This window comes from Mya arenaria, chromosome 10, assembly GCF_026914265.1.
Source record: "Mya arenaria isolate MELC-2E11 chromosome 10, ASM2691426v1".
NCBI classification, from domain to species: Eukaryota; Metazoa; Mollusca; class Bivalvia; order Myida; family Myidae; genus Mya; species Mya arenaria.
The window spans coordinates 74401890-74425374 of NC_069131.1; the positions used below are offsets into that span (position 1 = coordinate 74401890).

General features: G+C 37.2%; 1 protein-coding gene across 4 annotated transcripts in view; it reads left to right on the forward strand.

Annotated features, from left to right (window-relative positions):
* The window catches only part of LOC128205615 (uncharacterized), a 66979-nt gene extending 44248 nt beyond the window's left edge, over positions 1–22731 (forward strand). For all 4 annotated transcript variants that reach the window (XM_052907367.1, XM_052907368.1, XM_052907365.1 and 1 more), the window contains 5 exons: positions 7354–7445; positions 9774–9818; positions 15088–15202; positions 15755–16060; positions 16370–22731. In XM_052907367.1, coding sequence (XP_052763327.1) covers positions 7354–7445; positions 9774–9818; positions 15088–15202; positions 15755–16060; positions 16370–17915 — 2104 coding nt within the window. In that variant the 3' untranslated portion in view covers positions 17916–22731. The remainder of the gene's footprint in view (positions 1–7353; positions 7446–9773; positions 9819–15087; positions 15203–15754; positions 16061–16369) is intronic.
* Positions 22732–23485: the final 754 nt, after the last annotated feature.

Sequence of the window (23485 nt, forward strand, 5' to 3'; positions counted from 1 at the left end):
ACGTCATATTGCTGAGAAGCCGACAAAGCTTTGAAGTTTCCGATTTTTTCTTTGATAACGTGCCGCTTTAAAAAGGCGGGAATTTTGCACACGAGTCTTACTCAGAAGTCAGTAACCATATTTGACTTGGCGGTCGGCAAGAAAAGTTGTGATTTTCGACTAGAAAGAATTGAAATCCAAACTTTCTTCAAACTTCAAAAGAATTCTTGACAGTAAGTACTGTACATAATTTTAATTTTCAGTTGTCTTAATATGCATTGATGTTTTAACATGCATTGATTTTTATGTTTTATGCCCCCCCCCCCCTCAGAGTGCATTTGCAGTTGTCCGTCCGTCTATCCAATTGTCCGTGGCATTCCTTCCGGGTGCGTAACTCCTAAACTGCTAAAATATTTAAGCTACAGTCATGAAACTTCATGAAAAATGTTGTCCATCATCAGCTCTCAAGATACATTTCAGCTCACCTGAGCACAAAGTGATCAAGGTGAGCTATTGTGATGGCAAGTTGTCCATCGTCCGTGCGTGCGTGCGTCCGTCAACAATTTCTTCAAACGATTTCTCCTCCTAACCCGCTAAGCCAAATTCAATGAAACTTGGCAGGAATAGTCCTTGCATCAAGCTCTACCAAAGTTTTTCAAAGAATTCCATTTCATGAAGAACTCTGGTTGTCATGGCAACGAAAAGGCAAATCATAGTGAAATCTTTAAAAATATTCTTGTCCAAAACTGCAAGGCCTTGAGGTTTGATATTTGGTATGTGACATAATTTTGGTATGTGACATAATTTTGGGGTCCTATACTAAGATTGTTCAAATTATGCCCCTGGGGTAAAAATTGGCACCGTCCCGTGCCTGTGTTGAATATTTACATAATATACATCTGCATACTTCTACTGTTTCATTTTTGTTAACTTTTCTTCTGAAAACAAAATGCACGAACTCCCAAGCCAAACATTGGGCAAGATTTGCCCATGAAAACAGACATTTATTTTAAAGATTCATAAATAAATTATATACCGACTGGTAAAGCTTGTCAGACGTTAGCATTTCAAATTGCAATGCTTTTTTAGTTCATTTACGTTCAAATGACTGTGTGGATTTCCATATAACCCAGAAAATAAACGCTAATCACTGTAAAATGAAAATTAAAGTAAAAAGCAGCATAAAATAAATGAAAACATACTTGAAATACTTATACTGCTCTGTCGGACAGTATTTGGTACAAAAACGCTTAGTTTAACTATATAATTATTATATAGAGAAATTTAAAAATATATATCTTTTTCTCTAAAACCACTTTGCCCAGAGCTTTGATATTTGTTATGTGACATTTTCTATTGAACTTTCGACTTTTGATGAATTAAACCTTGACCAAGTGACTTAATTTTGAAGCTTTTGCCTTTATTTTCCTTACAGTTATTACAGCTCAATCTGATTTTGGTGAAAAATACACTTTCGAAAAAAATTGTTTCAAAAGTCGCTATTAAAGTATTAATGATTTTGTGAATTGTTTTCGGTTAATCTAAAACTACTGACCAAAGGATATTGAATTATATCGAAGAAATTCTATCGTAAAACAACTGAAAATGCATGGAAAATGGATTTCGCGTTAGATCTACTAACGCGATATTTTCGGCCTATTCCATTCCTATTCAATAAATAGGACAAAAATACCAATTTTGGTGTATTTTAATTGAAAAATAAAAATCTTGTTATTTTTTCGGATTGTATTTGATGTCATGCAATGTCCTCTGGTCAGTATTTTTAGATTAACCCAAACAATTCACAAAATCATTAATAGCGACTTTTGGAAACAATTTTTTTCGAAAGTGTATTTTCCACCAAAATCAGATCGAGCTCCTTTAATCTGTAGATTTGAACATTTTAAATTTTATGGAGTTTATAGGTCTTTGACCTTCGAACCCTGCCTAGTCGTGACTTCTGGTGAGCGACCTAGGCCCCCAGGGCCCCTTCTTTATATCCCTTCCATCCACGTAGCATTGGTTTCTACAGACCGTTTGTCCGTTGACCGCCATAAGTTTGCCCGCTATTTTTCCCCTGAATTTGAATTCGGTTGGATTTCAATGAAACTTTACATGAAGTACTTGCTACTTTCATTGCGCATATTGCCCGGAAGTTCGGATTGTAAATTTTAGCGGAGCTATCAGACGAGTGATTTTAGCTCAGCTCATGTCGTGAGACATTCGTTTTCGACACGCGGTGTTCAATACAAGCTCTATTAACTAATGAAGTATAAATGTATAATAACTTATTATATTATTTCAGATGAAGGAAGCAATTAGGAGAAAAAGGAAGCAATTAGGGTGCTTGCCCAGGTCGAAGTACGACATTATTGTCAGATGTTTAAACGGATCGTTCGATGTCCCTGTGAAGAAACGGACACCTGAAGAGAATAATTGTTTGGCCATGATTAGAAAACGTAAGGACTTCGAGCTTGGTGACCGGGGTTCTTTATTGTGTGGCGGAAAGCAAGTCCTTGTGAAAGAAGATCTTCCTAGATTTGTTGAGAAGATGTTCATGGAAAACAAAGGATGTGGAGCAAGGGTTATTTACAACAAACTGAAAGTAAATTACACGGGGTTCTCGGAACAAGCTATCCTTGAAATACTGTACAATAGCAAGTATTACCATGAGAAGTATCCGAGATTTACAAACAAGCCAACGCCAAAGACAATTACAGAAGAGGAACCAGGCAAAAGATGGCAGATTGACTTAATTAACATGAAAAATCAAAGTGTTAGCTACAAGGGGTCCACATACAGTTATATTCTACAAGTCGTGGACGTTTATTCTAGGTACGTTATGCCAAAACCCCTGAAAACGAAGAGTTCGCGTGAAGTTGCAAAGGCATTAGAGGACGTGTTGATGGTTAACCTTGCCCCTGACATCATCCAATGTGACAACGGACTGGAATTTAAAGGCCCTAGTATGAAACTTTTGTTGAACAAGTACAACATCAAAATGATCAATAGTAGGCCGTATCATCCTCAATCACAGGGCAAGTGTGAAAGGTCAAACAGTGTTATAAAGGCCAAGATTCTATTTGCAACAAAAAGTAAACGTGGATTTAACTGGGTCGAAGGGCTTCAAGATTTAGCCTATGCCATAAACACAAGTTTCAAACGAGTTCTTGGGGGTCTCACGCCCTTTGAAGCCTACTACGGAAGAAGTCATGTTTTTACCAAAGAACGTCATAGTTCTCGTGAAATAAAGAAAACCATACGGCGAGCAAATAAAAAGGCTTACAGGTCGCTGTTGAAAAACGCAACTTCCCCAAGCAAGTACAAAGTAGGAGAGACAGTATTAATTCGCTATCCCTTTCGAAAATCCAGGGTGCCAACCAAAAGATATGTTATCGAAGGCAAGGTAGAAAAAGTAAAACGAAATGGTGTTTATATCGTGTCATTTCAAGTACCGAACAAACCCGAACTTGGATTCGTAAGCAAATCGGTTGGGGTCGAAAACATGACTAGCCTAACTGTTGCGTTAGAGAAACAACGAAAAATTAAAAAACATTCATTAAAACAGAACCGCTCAGAGAAACAAAATCACAGAACTAAGTACTATCATGTTTCAACACACCATGAAAATCTGCAGTTGTTGGATGGGGTGAATATTGCCATGGACCCAAATCCGGATGGAAATTGTCAATTTGCTGCTATATCGCATCAACTTGGTAAAATTGGTATATACAAAGACGTAGATGCTTTACGTAAGGAAGCAGTCCATCACATTGTAGAAAACAGATATTTCTATGAAACTTTTGTCTATGATGAAACATTTGATGAATACGTTAAGAATATGTCTAAGAATGGGACATACGGCGACAACCTCACGCTCATTGCACTTATGAGAGAATATAATTTGCAGTGCCTGGTAGTTTGTACCCGAGGACTAGAACACTCATCAATTGTGTCAGCAGATGGAAAGTTCGATGGTGATGTTGGAACAATTGCATTGGGGTATTTCCCAGAAGGATTTGGCATGCATTACGTTAGTATCCGTATCAATCAACGCGTGTACAAGGACATAATATCACGCTTAGAACAGTCGTATGACAACGGTGACTCTGGCGACAGCGCTGCGTCTGGCGACAACGCTGCGTCTGGCGACAACGCTGCGTCTGGCGACAACGGTGACTCTGGCGACAACGGTGACTCCGGCGACACCGCTGCGTCTGGCGACAACACTGCATCTGGCGACAACGATGACTCTGGCGACAACGATGACTCTGGCGACAACGCTGCGTCTGGCGACAACGCTGCGTCTGGCGACAACGGTGACTCTGGCGACAACGGTGACTCCGGCGACACCGCTGCGTCTGGCGACAACACTGCATCTGGCGACAACGATGACTCTGGCGACAACGATGACTCTGGCGACAACGCTGCGTCTGGCGACAACGCTGCGTCTGGCGACAACGGTGACTCTGGCGACAACGGTGACTCCGGCGACACCGCTGCGTCTGGCGACAACACTGCATCTGGCGACAACGATGACTCTGGCGACAACGATGACTCTGGCGACAACGCTGCGTCTGGCGACAACGGTGACTCTTGCGACAACGGTGACTCCGGCGACAACGGTGACTCCGGCGACAACGGTGACTCCGGCGACAACGGTGACTCCGGCGACAACGGTGACTCCGGCGACAACGGTGACTCCGGCGACAACGGTGACTCCGGCGACAACGGTGACTCCGGCGACAACGGTGACTCCGGCGACAACGGTGACTCTGGCGACAACGGTGACGTCTCTGTGTGTTCAGCCCTGAAAGAGCTTCAAGATATGATAAACAATAGGAGGGCACAGAGGCGAACGACTTTTCCATTTCTGATGTTACCACTTCACATTCAAGTTGAAATTTTTAAGTTCTGCATACAATCAAACCCGTCAATCCAGTTTGTGTTGGTGAAGGTCGGCAAACCCTTTAGAGATTTAATAAGGTCAATGAGTTTGCAAACACCTAGAATTTACATTCGGCCGGATATTGGACTAGATACTAGTAACAGAAATCCTGTTAGCGTTCGTTTCCTATTAACAAGAGCGGGCAGAAACAGCGGTCTTATTTCGGCAATAAAAGAAATCATCAAGGGGCCAAAATGGGCAAACGCATGGCTGCGTTTGCGTGTTAGTGGAATCGGTTGGTATGATATCATAGATGTCATGTACAGACATTACAGGTGAAATATACATGTATATCGGTGTTTGGAAACCTGTTATGTTATTTTTGTGATTGATGATTATGTTCTTCTACCGGAAATTTGTTGTCATTTGCTCATTTAATGGTAACTTTTTACGAAGCACATTTGGGATATTTTGGCTGCTACTAAAATGAATGTATATATGTATATTATGTCTGGTCAAAATGCTACAGTTGGATTAAAATTTAAATGCTGTTCTATGTTCTTCAATATTACTTTGAAAAATCCTGTCAGTATACCAATAAATGAAAAAAGTACAAGTTTGTTGAATCTCTTGAATGAAACAAATTATAAAATACAAAATGTAAAATGAATATGTGATGATGATGATGACAAAACATTTGTGATGATGATGATGGTAAAAAAATTGTGATGATGATGGTGGTGGTGATGATGATGACAGTGGTTATGATGATTGGGGTTTGATGATTGTGGTGATGATGATGATGATAATGATGATGATGATGATGATAACAAACGTTTTGGGATGATGATGACAGCGATGTTTATCGGACGATGATGATGGTTATAATGATGATGATAAGATTTTAGATGATGATGACGGCGATGTTTATCGGCCGACGATGATGATAATGATGATGATGATAACAAAATATTTGTGATGATGATGATGGCGATGTTTATTGGCCGATGATGATGATGATATTCTCATCGTCGTCATCATCATCACAACATCCTCATTATCGACCGAAAACATCGCTGTCATTATCATCACAAAAAAAACTTTTGTGATCACCATTACGATCATGATAATGGATATGATGATGTTGGTTTTGATGGTGATGATGATGGTGGTGTTGGTGAAGATAACAACGATGATGATCATTGGGGTGTTGATAATTGATGTGATGATGATGATGATGATGATGATGATAACAAACGTATTTTGATGATTATGACAGCGATGTTTATCGGTCGATGATGATTATTATAATGATGATGATTATGATGACAAATGTGTTTTGATGATGCTGACGGCGATTTTTATCGGTAGATTATGATGATGATGATGTGCTGATCGTCGTTATCATCATTACAAAACTTTTGTCATCATCATCACCATCGACCGAAAAACATCGCAGTTATCATCATCACATTTTTGTGATCTTCATTACGATGATGATAATGGTGATGATGATGATGGTGTTGATGATGATGATGATGACCTTGATGATTGTGGTGATAATGATGGTGATGATGATGACAATGATGATAAAAGTTTGTGATGATGATGATGACGGTAATTTTGATCGTCGTCGTCATCATCATCAAAACTTTTGTCATCATCATGACGATGATGATGATAATGGCGTTAATGGTGACGATGATGATGTAATTGATGATGATGACAATGGTGATGATGATTGGGGTTTGATGATTGTGATGATGATAACTGCGATGTTTATCGGCCGATGATAATGATTATAATGATGATGATGAAAAAAGTTTTTTATTATGTTGACGCCAATGATTACCGGCCGCCGATGATGATGATTATGATGATGATGATGATGCTGATGATGATGATGATGATGATGATGATGATGATGACGATGATGATTATTTTCATGATGGTATTGATGACGTTGATGCAAATTGTAGTTATGATGATGATGATGATGATGATGATGACGATGATGATGATGACGATGACGATGATGAGTGTGTACCATATTCGGAACGAATGTGGTACATTTTTCATCCGAATATGGTACAAGTTTGTACCATATTTGGTCAGGCATTTTACCCCAAAACTGCAGATACGTATATGGTACAATTAGACAGTTGTACCATATTCGGCCGAATATGGTACAAATTTGTACCATATTCGTTTTTGTACCAAATACGGTCCGACAAAGCTTCATAGGAATGTTGGTCAGCAATGGAAATTGTGCACCAGTTATTTGTGTGATATTTCATTTGGTCTAAAACAGATATGAAGATCAGGCTGATATAACTATTGTAGAATGTTGGTCAGGTTTTATTATGCACAGTCATGTTTTTAATTTAAAGATGACATTTAACCATTTCTGTGTGCATTCAGTGTCTTGGGCGAGTCCATCACTTCTTTGATAGCGCTATTTATTTTTATGTTGTTTTTATCTTTAGAAAACATGAGAGAGAAAAAGAGAAAAAAGAGGAAAGGGAGAGACAGGCTGCCAAACAGAGGCGTGATGACAAAGAAAACATTGACATCTCAGGTATAGTTGGCAAACGCAGGTGTGATGACAAAGAAAACATTGACATCTCAGGTATAGTTGGCAAACGCAGGTGTGATGACAAAGAAAACATTGACATCTCAGGTATAGTTGGCAAACGCAGGTGTGATGACAAAGAAAACATTGACATCTCAGGTATAGTTGGCAAACGCAGGTGTGATGACAAAGAAAACATTGACATCTCAGGTATAGTTGGCAAACGGAGGCGTAATGACAAAGAAAACATTGACATCTCAGGTATAGTTGGCAAACGCAGGTGTGATGACAAAGAAAACATTGACATCTCATGTATATTGGGCAAACATAATAATGACAAAGAAAACATTGACATCTCAGGTATAGTTGGCAAATGGAGGAGTAATGACAAAGGAAACATTGACATCTCAGGTATAGTTGACAAACAGAGGCGTGATGACAAAGAAAACACTGACATCTCAGGTATAGTTGACAAACAGAGGCGTGATGACAAAGAAAACATTGACATCTCAGGTATAGTTGGCAAACGCAGGTGTGATGACAAAGAAAACATTGATATCTCATGTATATTGGGCAAACATAGGGGTAATGACAAAGAAAACATTGACATCTCAGGTATAGTTGACAAATGGAGGAGTAATGACAAAGGAAACATTGACAGTTCAGGTTAAGTGGGCAAACAGAGGCGTGATGACAAAGAAAACATTGACATCTCAGGTAAAGTGGGCAAACAGAGGCGTGATGACAAAGAAAACATTGACATCTCAGGTCAAGTTGGCAAACAGAGGCGTGATGACAAAGGAAACATTGACATCTCAGGTAAAGTGGGCAAACAGAGGCGTGATGACAAAGAAAACATTGACATCTCAGGTAAAGTGGGCAAACAGAGGCGTGATGACAAAGGAAACATTGACATCTCAGGTAAAGTGGGCAAACAGAGGCGTGATGACAAAGGAAACATTGACATTGCAGTTAAAGTGGGCAAACAGAGGCGTGATGACAAAGAAAACATTGACTTCTCAGGTAAAGTGGGCAAACAGAGGCGTGATGACAAAGAAAACATTGACATCTCAGGTAAAGTGGGCAAACAGAGGCGTGATGACAAAGAAAACATTGACATCTCAGGTCAAGTTGGCAAACAGAGGCGTGATGACAAAGAAAACACTGACATCTTATGTATAGTGGGCAAATGGAGGAGTAATGACAAAGGAAACATTGACATCTCAGGTTAAGTGGGCAAACAGAGGCGTGATGACAAAGAAAACATTGATATCTCGGGTAAAGTGGGCAAACAGAGGCGTGATGACAAAGAAAACATTGACATCTCAGGTACAGTGGGCAAACAGAGGCATGATGACAAAGAAAACATTGCTTTATAAGTACCATTTTATATTTTTGGATTTATCTTAAAAAAAGTACATTATTTTATAGCCGAAATTTGGTTTGAATTGTAAAAATTTATGATCCAAGGGATGAGTTCCCAGCCAGAAACTCTAAAAAAAGTTTATGTATGAGGATTAATGATAATATGTTTGAAATATTGCAGTTTTTATCTCAACTATTCAAAGAATAAGAAAGCTATACTACTCACCCTTGCGTCGGCGTCACACCTTGGTTGAGGTTTTGCATGCAAGCACCTTTAAGTCACTATCTCAGTCAATACATCATGTGTTGCATTGAAACTTTAGCTGTGTATTCCCAACTATCTAACCTACTAAATTAATGAAGTTAGATAACACTTTTTTTCAAATATAATGCAAATTCTGGTTAAAGTTTTGCATGTTAGCACACATAGGTTAATATCTCAGCAAGTACTTCATGTACTACATTGAGACTTTATACAATGGTACTCAACCACCCAACCTACTTGAATAACCAAGTTAGATAACTGTATTTTGCAAATAATGGCCCTTTATTATTGGACTTAGAAACTCTGGTTAAAAATTTGCAAGTCACCACATTCATGTTAATATCACAGCAAATACATCATTTATTGCATTGAAATCTAATCTTATTTTACAGTGATCCATGTTTCGCCAAAACTTTTCAATCCTTACACTGAAAAGCGGCTTAATAGTCCAGCGCGCTGTCTCTGTGACAGCTCTTTGTTTGTTTTATGAATGGTTGAAATGAGTTTTTGAGTATATTTTACATTTAATAATCAATTTTCTCAATTATTTGACAAGAATTAAATCGCCGAAATGGCCAATATCAAGCGTCTCGGTCATTTCCCCAGAGTTCCATAAAAAAAAACAGCCTTTATCTTTTTATCGTTTTTTTAAATGCACATTTAAATCTTTATTAGGAAAGCTTATAGAATTTAATACATTTCAGCATGCTTTGATTTTCGGAAGAAATCAAAAAGAGCGAGGCAAAGAGGTAAGAATTTATGGAATGTTCAGCAGCTTAATTTTGAATTTAAACTTAGAGGTAACTACATGCTCCAAGTGGGCTGTTTTTTGCTTATAGGCTTGAGTGTCAAACTTGAGCACAAGGGCAATTATTACACAATAGCTTGATTCTGCCATGTTTTTAATTTAATTTTTTAATTGTTTTTAGCTCTACTGGCCAAAGGCCAGAAGAGCTTATGCGATGGTAATGTGCACGTAGTATGTGTGTCTGTGCATCTGTACACAATTGCTTGTGAACATGATACAGTCTTTATTTGATTGTATCTAGATGAAACTTGTACAGTATCTAGATATCCATTAGAGCTCAGTTCCTTTTGAAAACCAGCCAGATCCGCCCATGCATGCCTAGATAATGGGCCTTGAAAGTATAAAAAAATCCGTGTGTCTGTAAACAATTGCTTGTGAACACGACACGGCCTTCAGTTTTAATTGTTTCTCGATAAAACTTGTACAGTATTTAGATATCCATTAGAACTCAGTCCTTTTGAAAACCAGCCAGATCCGCCCATGCATGCCTAGATTATGGTTCTTGAAAGTATAAAAAAATGCTAATTTTAGCTAAGTCTATTTTAAGCCAAGTCTACATGAGCGAAGTCTATTTTTAGCCAAGTTTACATGTAAAGTCACAATTGCTTGTGAATGTTTGTTTAAATTATGCCCCTGGAGTCATTACTGGCCACGCCATCGGGTTCACAGGTTTGGTATACTTAAATTGGGAAATGTTAAAAACCTTTTTGTCTGAAACAGCTATGCAGATCCTTGCTATTTTGAACAAGGCTTAATTTAGTGGTCCACTACCATAGTTGTTCAAATTATGCCCCTTGGGTCAAAACTGGCACTGCCCCGGGGGTCACAAGTTTCCTAGGGACTTATTTAAGAAATATTTTCAAAATCTTCTTGTTTCAAACCACAAGGCCCATACCTTTGATATTTGTTGTGGAGCATCATATGATGACCATCTAGCAAAACATTTGAAATTATGCCCCTTGGGCAAAAGCTAGCCCCACCCCTTTTGACTTACTTTTTAATTTCTAAAGCTATAGCAATGAAATTTGACCATGGGTACAGTTTTGCAAACGAGCATCAATGTTGTCCTGGGATGTCCTTGACTTTGACCTTTTGACCAACCTTTTTATTTTTAAAGCTACATAAATGAAAGTTTGACCATGAGTACAGTTTTGAAAGCAAATATTTTTTACCCTCAGATTTGCTTTACTTGGCAGATATTAAAATAGTTCATGCAACTAATCTGCTTACAACACTTCCTGTCCTCAGATGTTGAACGTGCAGCGTCTTCAGCTTACCCAAACACAAAAAGTGGACTATATATTTGTTGCCTATTACTCATACGTACATGCTCTAGATTGAAAATGACCACAAGAGCCATGCCAGTAGAGCATAGGCCCTCTTGGGCCTCTTGTTTTATTTGTAAATTTACAATAATGAAAAGCAGAACAACTTTTTGTTCTAAAATGATGAAATATCTCGGACTTTAGACGACTAAAATGTACAAAATTAAAAAGTATTTTTCGCATCTTCGTTCTGTTTGTGAATGTCAATGCTAGAAAAACGACTCCCTATCACACAGCATAGTTTTTGATTTTTCTCTATTTTCCACCCTTGTTTCTGTACAAGAGTGTTTAAACACATCTATATTAGTTAATTGGTATGTGAGAAATTATCATTGTACCGGTTCAGTGGTTGCCATTTCATTTTATAACAAAGTTTAGTAACAAATCAATTCACTTGCCAGTTACAAACAGGTAGGCAACAAACCAGTGGTTGTCTTGTCAGCAAAGCTGATTATCATTGACTCATGCAAATGACAACAAACAACTGGTACAAGATTGTTATTCTATGAAGTTACATGATGCTTAATTTATAAAGAAAAAAATTGTTAGAATGAGTCTTTGAAGTCGTGGGTAGAGAAGTCTTTGGTTGAGGAGTTGTGGGTAGAAGTGTTTAGTTGAGAAGTGGTGGGTTGAGGAGTGTTGGGTAGGAGTTGTGAGTTGTGAAATGAGAGGTTGAGGAGTTGAGGGTAGAAGTGGGGAGTTGGGAAGTGGTGAGTTGAGAAGTGATGGGATCGAGAAGTGTTTGATAGATGAGATGAATTGAGAAGTGATGGGTTCAAAAAGTGTTAGGTAGATGTGATGAGTTGAGAAGTGATTGGTTCGAGAAGTGTTTGGTAGATGCGATGAGTTGAGAAGTGATAGGTTCAAAAAGTGTTTGGTAGAAGTGATGAATTGAGAAGTGATGGGTTCAAGAAGTGGTGAGGTGAGAAGTTGTGGGTTGATTAACACCCTTAGTTTTTGTTTCGCCTGACTAGGCGACATATAGGGGTTACTTTTGTCGGCAGCAGTGGCGGTCGCTTCCCGTTTTCACTTGTCCAGGGTATATCTCGTAGAATATTAGTGGTATCAACTTGAAATTTCATATGTAGATAGATCTCATTGAGGGCAAGTGTAGTGCACAAGAAACTTAAGTAACTCATGCTTCCATATTCCCCTTTGTTAATTTTCGTTGTTCATTTTTGTCCGGCTTAACGTTGTTACCTTCACTTCAAATGCAACCTACACTTGAAAGTTAAATGGCAACATCAGTGTCTAACAGCTATAATGATGACAGTAAATAATTTATCAGGTGACACATCCAGCTCGTAGAGTTATAGTATAAATTATATTCACAGTTAGTTGATTGTAGAATTTTGTGCTGTTGTTCCGTGTTTCTGGTTTGTGAATGTTTATTTTTCTGCTCTGTGTCATTGGTGTTGACTCTGTGCCACTGGACTACTTTTGACTGCTGGGCTTGTTTCTTCATTTATATATTGAACAGGGTTGGGCCTTGACTTAGTGTGTTGAGGTGTAGAAGTAGGGGGTTGAGAAGTGGTACGATGAGAAGGGTTGAGAAGTCATAGGTTAAGAAGATAGAGGCTTTAAAAAGACAAGTTAGGTTGGAAACAAAAAGTAACAGGATTTGAAAACATTGAATGATAAGAACTACATTTGGCCCTAAGGCAATCTTATATGCATTAATAGAGCTGTTAGGAAATTCTTCTTAAAGAAGTATAAGTTGTGTGCCAGAAAATTTGTTTAAGAAATTTCTCTTTCCACTTGAAGGCTGACTGATGTTTTTAACATGTCATCATTGTTCATCATTCACAAACCTACTTATACTTGCGTAACATGTATCACATTTTGTGTGAATTTGTCCTGGATGCCAATTGTTATATACTTTTGTACACATCCATGTTCAAGTATGTCATACACACTTTCTCGTACAAGTAGCCAACACATGTACATCCTCATACAAGTAATTCACATATACACATCCACATACACATCCGTGAAAGTTATTTTCACATGCACATCCTAATATAAGTAAATCACAGGTTCTAATCCTCATACAAGTAGTTCACATGTTAACATCCACATACAAGTAGTTCACATCCACAAACAAGAAGTTCACATGTTAACATCCACAAGCAAGTAGTTCACATCCACATACAAGAAGTTCACATGTTAACATCCACATACAAGTAGTTCACATCATCATACAAGTAGTTCACATCCACATACAAGAAGTTCACATGTTAACATCCACAAACAATAGTTCACATCCACAAACAAGTAGTTCTCATGTTAACATCCACATACCAGTAGTTCACATCCTCATACAAGAAGTTCACATGTTAACATCCACATACAAGTAGTTCACATCCTCATACAGGAAGTTCACATGTTAACATCCACATACAAGTAGTTCACATTCACATACAAGAAGTTCACATCCTCATACAAGTAGTTCACATCCACATACATGTAGTTAACATCCACATACAAGAAGTTAACATGTTAACATACACATACAAGTAGTTCACATCCTTATACAAGAAAGTCACATGTAAACATCCACATACAAGTAGTTCACATCCAGATACAAGAAGTTCGCACGTTAACAGCTTTTTACAGCCCCTCTTATATATTTTTAATTTCTACTCAAGCCATAAAAGATTGGTATAATTATGTCTCCCCCACATATTGTTTTTGCCCTGTCCGTCAGTCCGTCTTTATGTCACACTTCGTTTCCGCTCAATAACTAAAGAAGGCTTTCACCAAGGAACTTCATACTTGGTATGCTAGTTGGTCATGACTAGTAGATGACCCCTATTGATTTTGAGATCACTAGGTCAAAGGTTAAGGTCGCTGTGACCTTGAGCTGAATAAACGGTTTCAGCTCTATCACTAGAGATCCTTTGGGTCCAGGAACTTCATACTTGGTATGCTAGTTGTTCATGACTAGTAGATGACCCCTATTGATTTTGAGATCAAAAGGTCAAAGGTCGCGGTTACCTTCAGGTAAAAAACAATATGTTGGCGGTGACCTTAAGCTTAAAAATGGTTTCTGCTCAATAACTTAAGAACGTTTGTACCCAGGATATTCATACTTGGTATGCTAGTTGGTCATGACTAGTAGATGAACCTTATCAATTTTGAGATCACTAGGTCAAAGGTCAAGGTTGCTGTGACCTTAGGTGAAGAAACTGTTTCCGCTCAATAAGTAAAGATCCTTTGGGTCCAGGAACTTAATACTTGGTATGCTAGTTGTTCATAACTAGTAGATGACCCCTATTGATTTCGAGATCAAAAGGTCAAAGGTCGCGGTTACGTTCAGGTAAAAAACGATATGTTGGTGGTGAGCTTAAAAATGGTTTCCTCTCAAGTACTAAAGAACGCTTGTACCCAGGAACTTCATACTTAGTATGCAAGTTGGTCATGACTAGTAGATGATTCCTATTGATTTTGAGGTCAAAGGTCTTGAGGTGAATAAACCGTTTCCGCTCAATAACTAAAGAACGCTTGCACCCAGGCACTTCATACTTGGTATGCTAGATGTCCATGACTAGTAGATGACCCCTATTGATGTTGAGATCAGTAGGTCAAAGGTCAAGGTCGCAGTAGATATTTACTATTTAATACGGGTGAATAAACCAAACTTCACTGTTAGTTAGTCTCCAGTCCAAAATTACATGTCCATCCTTTTTTTTCCTCAGATATGACCACACAATAAGGGAGGCAATTGCTTTATCAAAAAAGCAATCTCTAGTTTGAAATTCAAGATAATCATAAGGGCTAAATAGATCTTAATACATGAAATGCTTTCAAATGATCTCAATTTTTAGGATTTTCAGGCGTTTGAAATATTGATGGAATAAGCAAACCAACTGCTGTATTTTTCAGAGCGTAAAATGCAGGAAGCAGAAAGCAGAGCGTCTGTCAGTGAGACCCCCACTTCTCAATCCAACATGCCACGGGTAGATACGCCACTTACAGATATTACTGGAAATAATGCCTGGTAAGTCAAAAAAGTCAGATAAAATCAAACATGCAATTTAACCCTGAAACTTTTAATTGGTTTATTAAAATGATAAATACCTGCATGTTATGTTTTAAAAAAAATAAAATATTGTTACGCTATGCGCTTAAATAACATGTCTGATTTTTCAGAAAAAATACAGCTAAGTTGTCAGTAGCAGCTAAATTGAAAAGTTGAACCTTTAATTGGTTGTCCTTTTTCGGAAAAATATATCATTTTGCAAATAATCCATGAAATTTAAAACTTGATATGACTAATGCTAGTAATATTGCAAGCAATTTAATTTTGTGTATTTCTTTTAAAAAAAGTATGTAATTTTATTTAAATATTTAAGGTGATGTCTTTATTGGGAATTTTGAAGAAAATTTATATAAACTAGATTTTATTATGGTATAAATTGGAGCTTTTGATTTGACACAGGGTATAAAAGAGAATTCCAGACCAGATCTCTTGAAGTGTTGCGCAATTTAGGCCTTAAACTGTAAACTCCTGATGAATGTGTTTATTTATATCATGTAGGTTTTCTTGCAGCTCAGACACTGAATCTAAGGGCAGTTACTCTAGCATAAAGGGCACTGCATCCACATACAGTACAGAAAGAAAGGGGAGTAACTCTGGTAAAAAACATTCTGCCCCTGGCTATTGTACTGAATCCATGGGAAGTAACTACAGTATGAAAAATACAGCTTATGGATCAAGTGCCACCAACAATGCAGATGGAGGTAACTCTCCTGGTGGATATATACCTACTACTGGTTTCTATGAGATCAAGAAACCATTGGCAACTCGCAACAAATTCAACTGTCTGGATGATATTGAGGATGACGGCAATTCAAGGTAAGCATTGTTGGAGGATGGAGTTTGCTGCTTTAAAGGGCTACTTTATTGTTGCATTTCTTAATTAATAATTAATTAATGCTAATTATTTATGGTAATAAAAAACAACAACAAATAAAAAAAAACATAAAAAAGCCAGCATGTTTAAATAGCGATGGCCTGAATTCACAAAAAACTTTTAATAATAGAATACGGAAAACAGGTTGTTGTTTTTTTAACATACTTCAAGCATCTTGATTTGTGTTTTTAAAATGTTCAAAATTAATTTTATAAATCTTTGTCACATCACAAAAATGTTTATATTTTCAGTTACAATAAGGATGCAAAGATGCCAGATTTACCAAGTTTTAACCAGTATTCTCAACCACCTAACTTCCAATCAAACAGTGGAGTAACAGGACTAAATACAATCCCTGAACCAGACAAACAATACCAATCTGCATATGTGTATTCCGTGCCTCAAGTCCCCCAGGCTAATAATAGCTTTGATTCAGGACATTCCACATTCAGCAGTACTGGTAACTATGGTCACAATGTGAACAACGCTTCTGCAGACAATAAGTTCAACACACAGTGTAGTACTCCTCCATCAAAGGGGAGAAAAGTGCCGAGTACTCCACAGACCCAGACTGATAAACTTTTTAGTGCTACGCAAAATGAAAAACTGTGCTGTGGCAAACAGTTCAATGGTTTGCAAAACAAAGACAATGAAGTGTTCAGCGCTTCAACAAGAAATGCAAACCAAAGTGCTTTCAAACAATTTGGCCATATCAATGGAATTGTTATTGATAACATTAAGAGAGATAGCTTTGATAAAACACAAGCTACTCCACATGTATCAGTAAACGATTGGAGTAGGAGTGTTGAAGTTGAGGGTGAAAATGAGGTTTATGACCGTGCTGATAGTTCCAATGATAATGATGATGGTATAGATGGGGAGGAGGACATTGATGTTAAAATTGATCAGCAGCATACAACGTTTCATCAAAGAAAATACCATAACAATTCAGACTATGAGGATCGGAGAAATCAGCCTTACCAAAATGCCAATCCATATCATTCAAATTTTAAAAACTATACAAACAGACCATCAGGGTCTTACATGGGTCATGGATTTGGTCCCCACTACCCCCAACCCGGAACATTCAGGGGTCCCCCTCCACCGGGACACATGTCCACTCAGAATCCCGGGGGAATGGACAGAGATCAGCGCCTGAATAACCCCACCGTGGGCAACCAGCCGCGATTTACCTTTGCTAAGGGTGGCTACCCTGTTCCCAAATACCCAGGATATGAAGAAAGGTCTTGCTATCCTCCCCCACCCCCTGGCTGTAGACCCCCGGGGTTTGTTACTAATCCCAGGGGCTCTAGTCCTCCTGGACAACATGCTCACAAGGAGGAAAGCAGGAATTTACCACACACAGATCTTCATAGCAATACAAATAATGTAGAAGATTGGAAAGCTTCATTTAATATAAATAGCAGTTATTCACGTAGTACCCATTTGTACTCAAATGAGACTGATTCAGTTAAATATGCCAAGGGAGGTACTCTTAATGAGATTGAAGAAGTATTGAGAAATACATCTTGTAATGACCGATCAAATCCTAAAGCTACACATACTGCTCATACCATAGAAACAGGCGTGAACTCGCATAACCAAAGTATCGGCTCACTAGATTCTCTTGATGACTTCATGTGTGATGGGCTCCCAGCACGCAGTGATGGCTTTGGAGGTTTCGCACAAAACCAGACTAGTAACGGAATGGGTCGGGATGGTTTTAGCTTGCAGTCAGAACTAGGAGTACCGGCGGGAATGTTTACTGATAGTATGAAAAATTACTACAAAAGATGATGGCTTTTATTTTTATAGATATTTCGGAATGATAATGTGTTGTGGTACCACTTACCTGACCAATCTTGTTTAAAAAAAACAAAGGTTAGAAAAATAAAAAAAAGGTTGAAATATATTTTTGGAAATTTGCACCATGAGGCACTATTATTGTACATGGTGATACAGTTGACTTGTATTGTGTTACTTGGCAACCATAATATCAGGATGTGTATTTATGTTATCAATACTATGATGTACATGTCTGCCTAGCCTGTTGTCTGTTTAGAATGTAACAGATTTTGCCAAGTTTTAACTAGTATTCACTAACCTACAATCAGTCACAATATTATTTTAGTTTTGCTTTCACATGTTTGTTTACAATGTTTTTATGTCGAAATGAGTATTATTTGCATTTTTGATGGTTTTAGAACTGCTGTTGTTAACCATAAAGTTTTTGGTAAAAGTTAATCAGGAAAAGAGGCTTTCGAGAAAGTGACCAGTACACTATTGAATAAACTTACATATCTGTTTACTGAGGATACATTTTGAAAGATACTCAGTTCATTCTACAACTATTTCATTTAAACAAGCATCTCTTTCCAGGAAGGCAAAATAGATAAATTCTACTATAGTGGCAGCTTCCTGTTCATTTTGGTGTTTTTTCTACCTTTTTACATTAAAAAACTGAAAGGAAATGGTCTAATTTGAATGTGCTTTCGGGTTAAACGGATTAGCCCTTAAGAGGGTGAACGTGAAGGAGTTCTACATGTTTCTATTTCCATTTAAAACATTTTCCCCGCATTTCTATATTGATTGTGTTCAATCTTTTCATTAGGGCAATATTAATTTTTAGCTTGACAATTCCCCTGATTGACTTCAATGGTTGATTTAAGTTTAAGGGCCAGTTGGGATTTTCACTAATAAATCCTATAACCTTCATTCAATTCACTTCATACTTCTCACCAATTGATGATAGCCATCATACAATTTGGTTACGTATTCCATGATATTTTAAATGCAAATTATGTCCTTTGATCAACTTGAAAGTTTGGTGAAAGTTTAAGGGCAACTTGGCATTTTCATTTAAAAGTCCTATACCTTTCATTTAATGGATTTCATACTTCACACAATTGTGGACAGTAATAGGCCAATTAGGTTACATTACTTAATGTTATCCTAATTACAAATTATGGCCCTTGATCAAATAAGATGGTTTAAGGGCAACTTGGGGTTTTACCTCAGATCTCAAATAACTTTATGTAAATGGACTTCGTACTTTACATAATTGTCCACGGCATCACACCATAAGGTTACATAACATTTTGTCATAAATTAAAATTATTATAATAAGTTAAATTAGTGACTGTTTTATGGATGTATTTTGTTAGGTCTTTGAATATAATAGATTAACTTTGTTACTGATCAACAGATGTATTAGGTGAGGTGATAAGATAAAGGCTAGTTTTGTGTCTGGTTCACAGATGTATTAGGTGAGATGTAAAGATAATATCTTAACTTTGTGACCATTACACAGATGTATTAGGTGAGGGCTTTGAAAATAATTGGCTAATTTGGTGACCGTTACACATGTGTATCAGGTGAGGTCTGTGAAGATAATATGTTAACTTTGTGAACGTTACAGAGCTATATAAGGTGAGGACTGAAGATAATAGGTTAATTTGGTGACCGTTACACAAATGTATTAGGTGAGGTGTGAAGATAATAGGTTACCTTTGTGACCGTTACACAGATGTATTAGGTGAGGTCTGTGAAGATAATAGGTTAACTTTGTGACTGTTACAAGGATGTATTAGGTGAGGTGTGAAGATAATAGGTTAACTTTGTGACTGTTACACAGATGTATTAGGTGAGATGGGAAGATAATAGGTTACCTTTGTGACTGTTACACGGATGTATTAGGTGAGATGGAAAGATAATAGGTTAACTTTGTGACTGTTACACAGATGTATTAGGTGAGATGGGAAGATAAAAGGTTACCTTTGTGACCGTTACACAGATGTATTAGGTGAGGTCTGTGAAGATAATAGGTTAACTTTGTGACTGTTACACGGATGTATTAGGTGAGGTGTGAAGATAATAGGTTACCTTTGTGACCGTTACACAGATGTTTTAGGTGAGGTCTGTGAAGATAATAGGTTAACTTTGTGACCGTTACACAGATGTTTTAGGTGAGGTGTGAAGATAATAGGTTACCTTTGTGACCGTTACACAGATGTTTTAGGTGAGGTCTGTGAAGATAATAGGTTACCTTTGTGACCGTTACACAGATGTTTTAGGTGAGGTCTGTGAAGATAATAGGTTAACTTTGTGACTGTTACACGGATGTATTAGGTGAGGTGTGAAGATAATAGGTTACCTTTGTGACTGTTACACAGATGTATCAGGTGAGGTCTGTGAAGATAATAGGTTAACTTTGTGACTGTTACACGGATGTATTAGGTGAGGTGTGAAGATAATAGGTTATCTTTGTGACTGTTACACGGATGTATTAGGTGAGATGGGAAGATAATAGGTTACCTTTGTGACCGTTACACAGATGTTTTAGGTGAGGTCTGTGAAGATAATAGGTTAACTTTGTGACTGCTACACGGATGTATTAGGTGAGATGTGAAGATAATAGGTTAACTTTGTGACTGTAACACGGATGTATTAGGTGAGATGTGAAGATAATAGGTTAATTTCGTGACCGTTACACAGATGTATTAGGTGAGGTGTGAAGAAAATAGGTTAATTTCCTGACTGTTATACAGATGTATCAGGTGAGGTCTGTGAAGATAATATGATAACTTTGTGACTGTTTCACAGTTGTATAGATGAGGTTACATGTAAATACTTCAGCTTATGGATATTTTTGCTTTGACCAGATTCCATACTCGACTACTGTTTAGTTCAACAATTATTTTATTTTATTTATTTTCTTGATCGTTTTTGTTTTCGCAGGAAGCTATTTTAGTCCATGTCTGAGATGTTATGTATTTAGTTCTTCTGATAAAATACTTGTCTTAAATGTTATGTATGTAGTTTTGCTGATAAAAGTAATTGTTTCAAATGTTATGTATTTAGTTCTGCTAATAAAAAGTGTTAACATGTAGAATAATTATCAAATAGGCCAACACTACAAGATAAATTCCTTAGCACTGGGCTGTATTTTATTAATTCCCATCTTGGACATATTCAATCTCTAAAGATTGTACAGTGTGTCTGGGACCAATAACAATTCTACTCCCAGTTTGTGTGTAGTTGTAAACTTTTTTTCTAATTATATTTTTTTTCTTGTTGAAAATGTTGTAGAAAACTTGTGCATAGTTTCTCAAGTAGAAATTAATGTTGCCATATTTGTTTCTTGTTTCTTGTCATTTTATGGTAAGGCCTAAAAAAATAAATAGTGTGGTTCAGGTAACATGGTCCCCAAGAATAGGTAGGGTAGGTCGGGATTTTTTTTATTTTTATTTTTATTTGTTTAGTATCGGTTTGTTTGCTTTGTTTTTGTCCTTTTTCAACATAATTTAAGTTATATAAGGACATTGCTGAGCATCGCTGCAGTTAGGTGGTGTGTCATTGCTAGTTTTGTTGTCATTCATCACACACCTTCCGAAAGCAAAACATATTGATAATTAAATGTGACAATACTGACCTGCTTCAGCATCTCAAAAACATTTCTCTGCCATTCTTCAAGAAGTAAAGTTAGGAATAATTTATAAACTGTACAAATGACAACAGACCCAGGTTTCAGTCCCAGTTTAAAAGAGTCACATTTTGTCAGGCACCAGCCTATGTCAGAACTCCCAGTATTTATATTTCCTTTCTATACTAGTAGTATGTTTGTCCTGCTGCTATTTTATTTAAACTATTTTTTATGATTGCATCTGACAACATGACAAGTGAAAAGGGTCATGCCTTGTCCTGCAGTGGTGACCTGCTTCGCTGAAGAGCGAAAAGTCGGAGAATTTCTTGATATATTGTACGACAGGCATATCATACAGCTGTTCTTCATACAAACAGGTCCATGGACCCTTGTCGGATGTTGACATGTCAATCTCGGATACAGATCCCGGCTTGAACAAAAACATTATCTCTACATCTTCGAAACTCATCTTTGGTGTTATGAGCTTAAACACCAGACGTTCTGGAGTGTGTTTTTTTCACAAGTCGCACCAAAAAAACCAGTAGGGTCGGCGATATTTTCCAGGTAGGGTCGGGTGACCCGAACCACACAATTAATTTTTTTAGGCCTAATTGCATACATTGGAGTAATGAAAACTAGTGTAACTAGTGCAGCCATTTCTGTGATTGTGGCCTTATATGGCTTGGAATAAAATTCTGTTTGTAGTGCACCTTATTCACGGGAAGTTTGAAGATATAAGAAATTATCTGTAACTTGTTTATTCCTGTTTTATTCTTTAAAGTATGCATATTTCATGCAGTACAGAAATAAATAAACTGTTACATGTTCAAAGTTAGTTTTACTTACAATCTATTCAATGTGTTTGCATATCAATAATACTTTCTAAATCCCTACCTTAAATGTATATGTTCATTTCATTTAATGATTATGTGCAAGGATGAAATCATGCACTTATTATGTAAAATAGTTGAATTTACTTTATGACTTTTGATATTAATTGCCAGAAATTTAGTTTGGTAGCTGGTCAAATGTCCATAATATTTAGGTGGATTCATTTTTAACAGTAACAGTATGCATCTTATATCGTAGTCAAAATCATTGGTATACAATTGCTGAAATTTATACAGACACCGTGTACCATATGCTACAACTAACTTCGGTCTTACCAATAAAATTACTGGGGAAACATTTACTTTTGTTATGGGATATTGATTAAATTTGTGAACAACTGTTGTTACATTAAATACCTGATAAAATAAAATTTAGGTTTAATTTGATACACTTTTATATCCCTACAAACGAAATTTGAAGGGGGTATATTTTAGTCACCCTGTGGTCAGTCGGACTGTCCATTGCAATTTTCCTTGTCCAGAGGATAATTGAAAAACTACTGGATATAAATTAATTTACCTTCATACTATGATAGAACATAATGAGGGGAAGTGCAGTGTACAAGTACCATAACTATTTTAGCTGATCACAAAACAACAATAATACCAGTGTCCGGTACAATACTACCAGTGCCTAATGTAATACTTCCAGTGCCCAGTAAAATACTACCAATGTCCAGTACAATACTACCAGTGACCAGTACAATACTACCAGTGTCCGGAACAATACTACCAGTGACCAGTACAATACTACCAGTGTCCGGTACAATACTACCAGTGACCAGTACAATACTACCAGTGACCAGTACAATACTACCAGTGACCAGTACAATACTACCAGTGTCCAGTACAATACTACCAGTGTCCAGTAAAATACTACCAGTGTCCGGTACAATACTACCAGTGACCAGTACAATACTACCAGTGACCAGTACAATACTACCAGTGACCAGTACAATACTACCAGTGTCCGGTACAATACTACCAGTGTCCGGAACAATACTACCAGTGTCCAGTAAAATACTACCAGTGTCCGGTACAATACTACCAGTGAC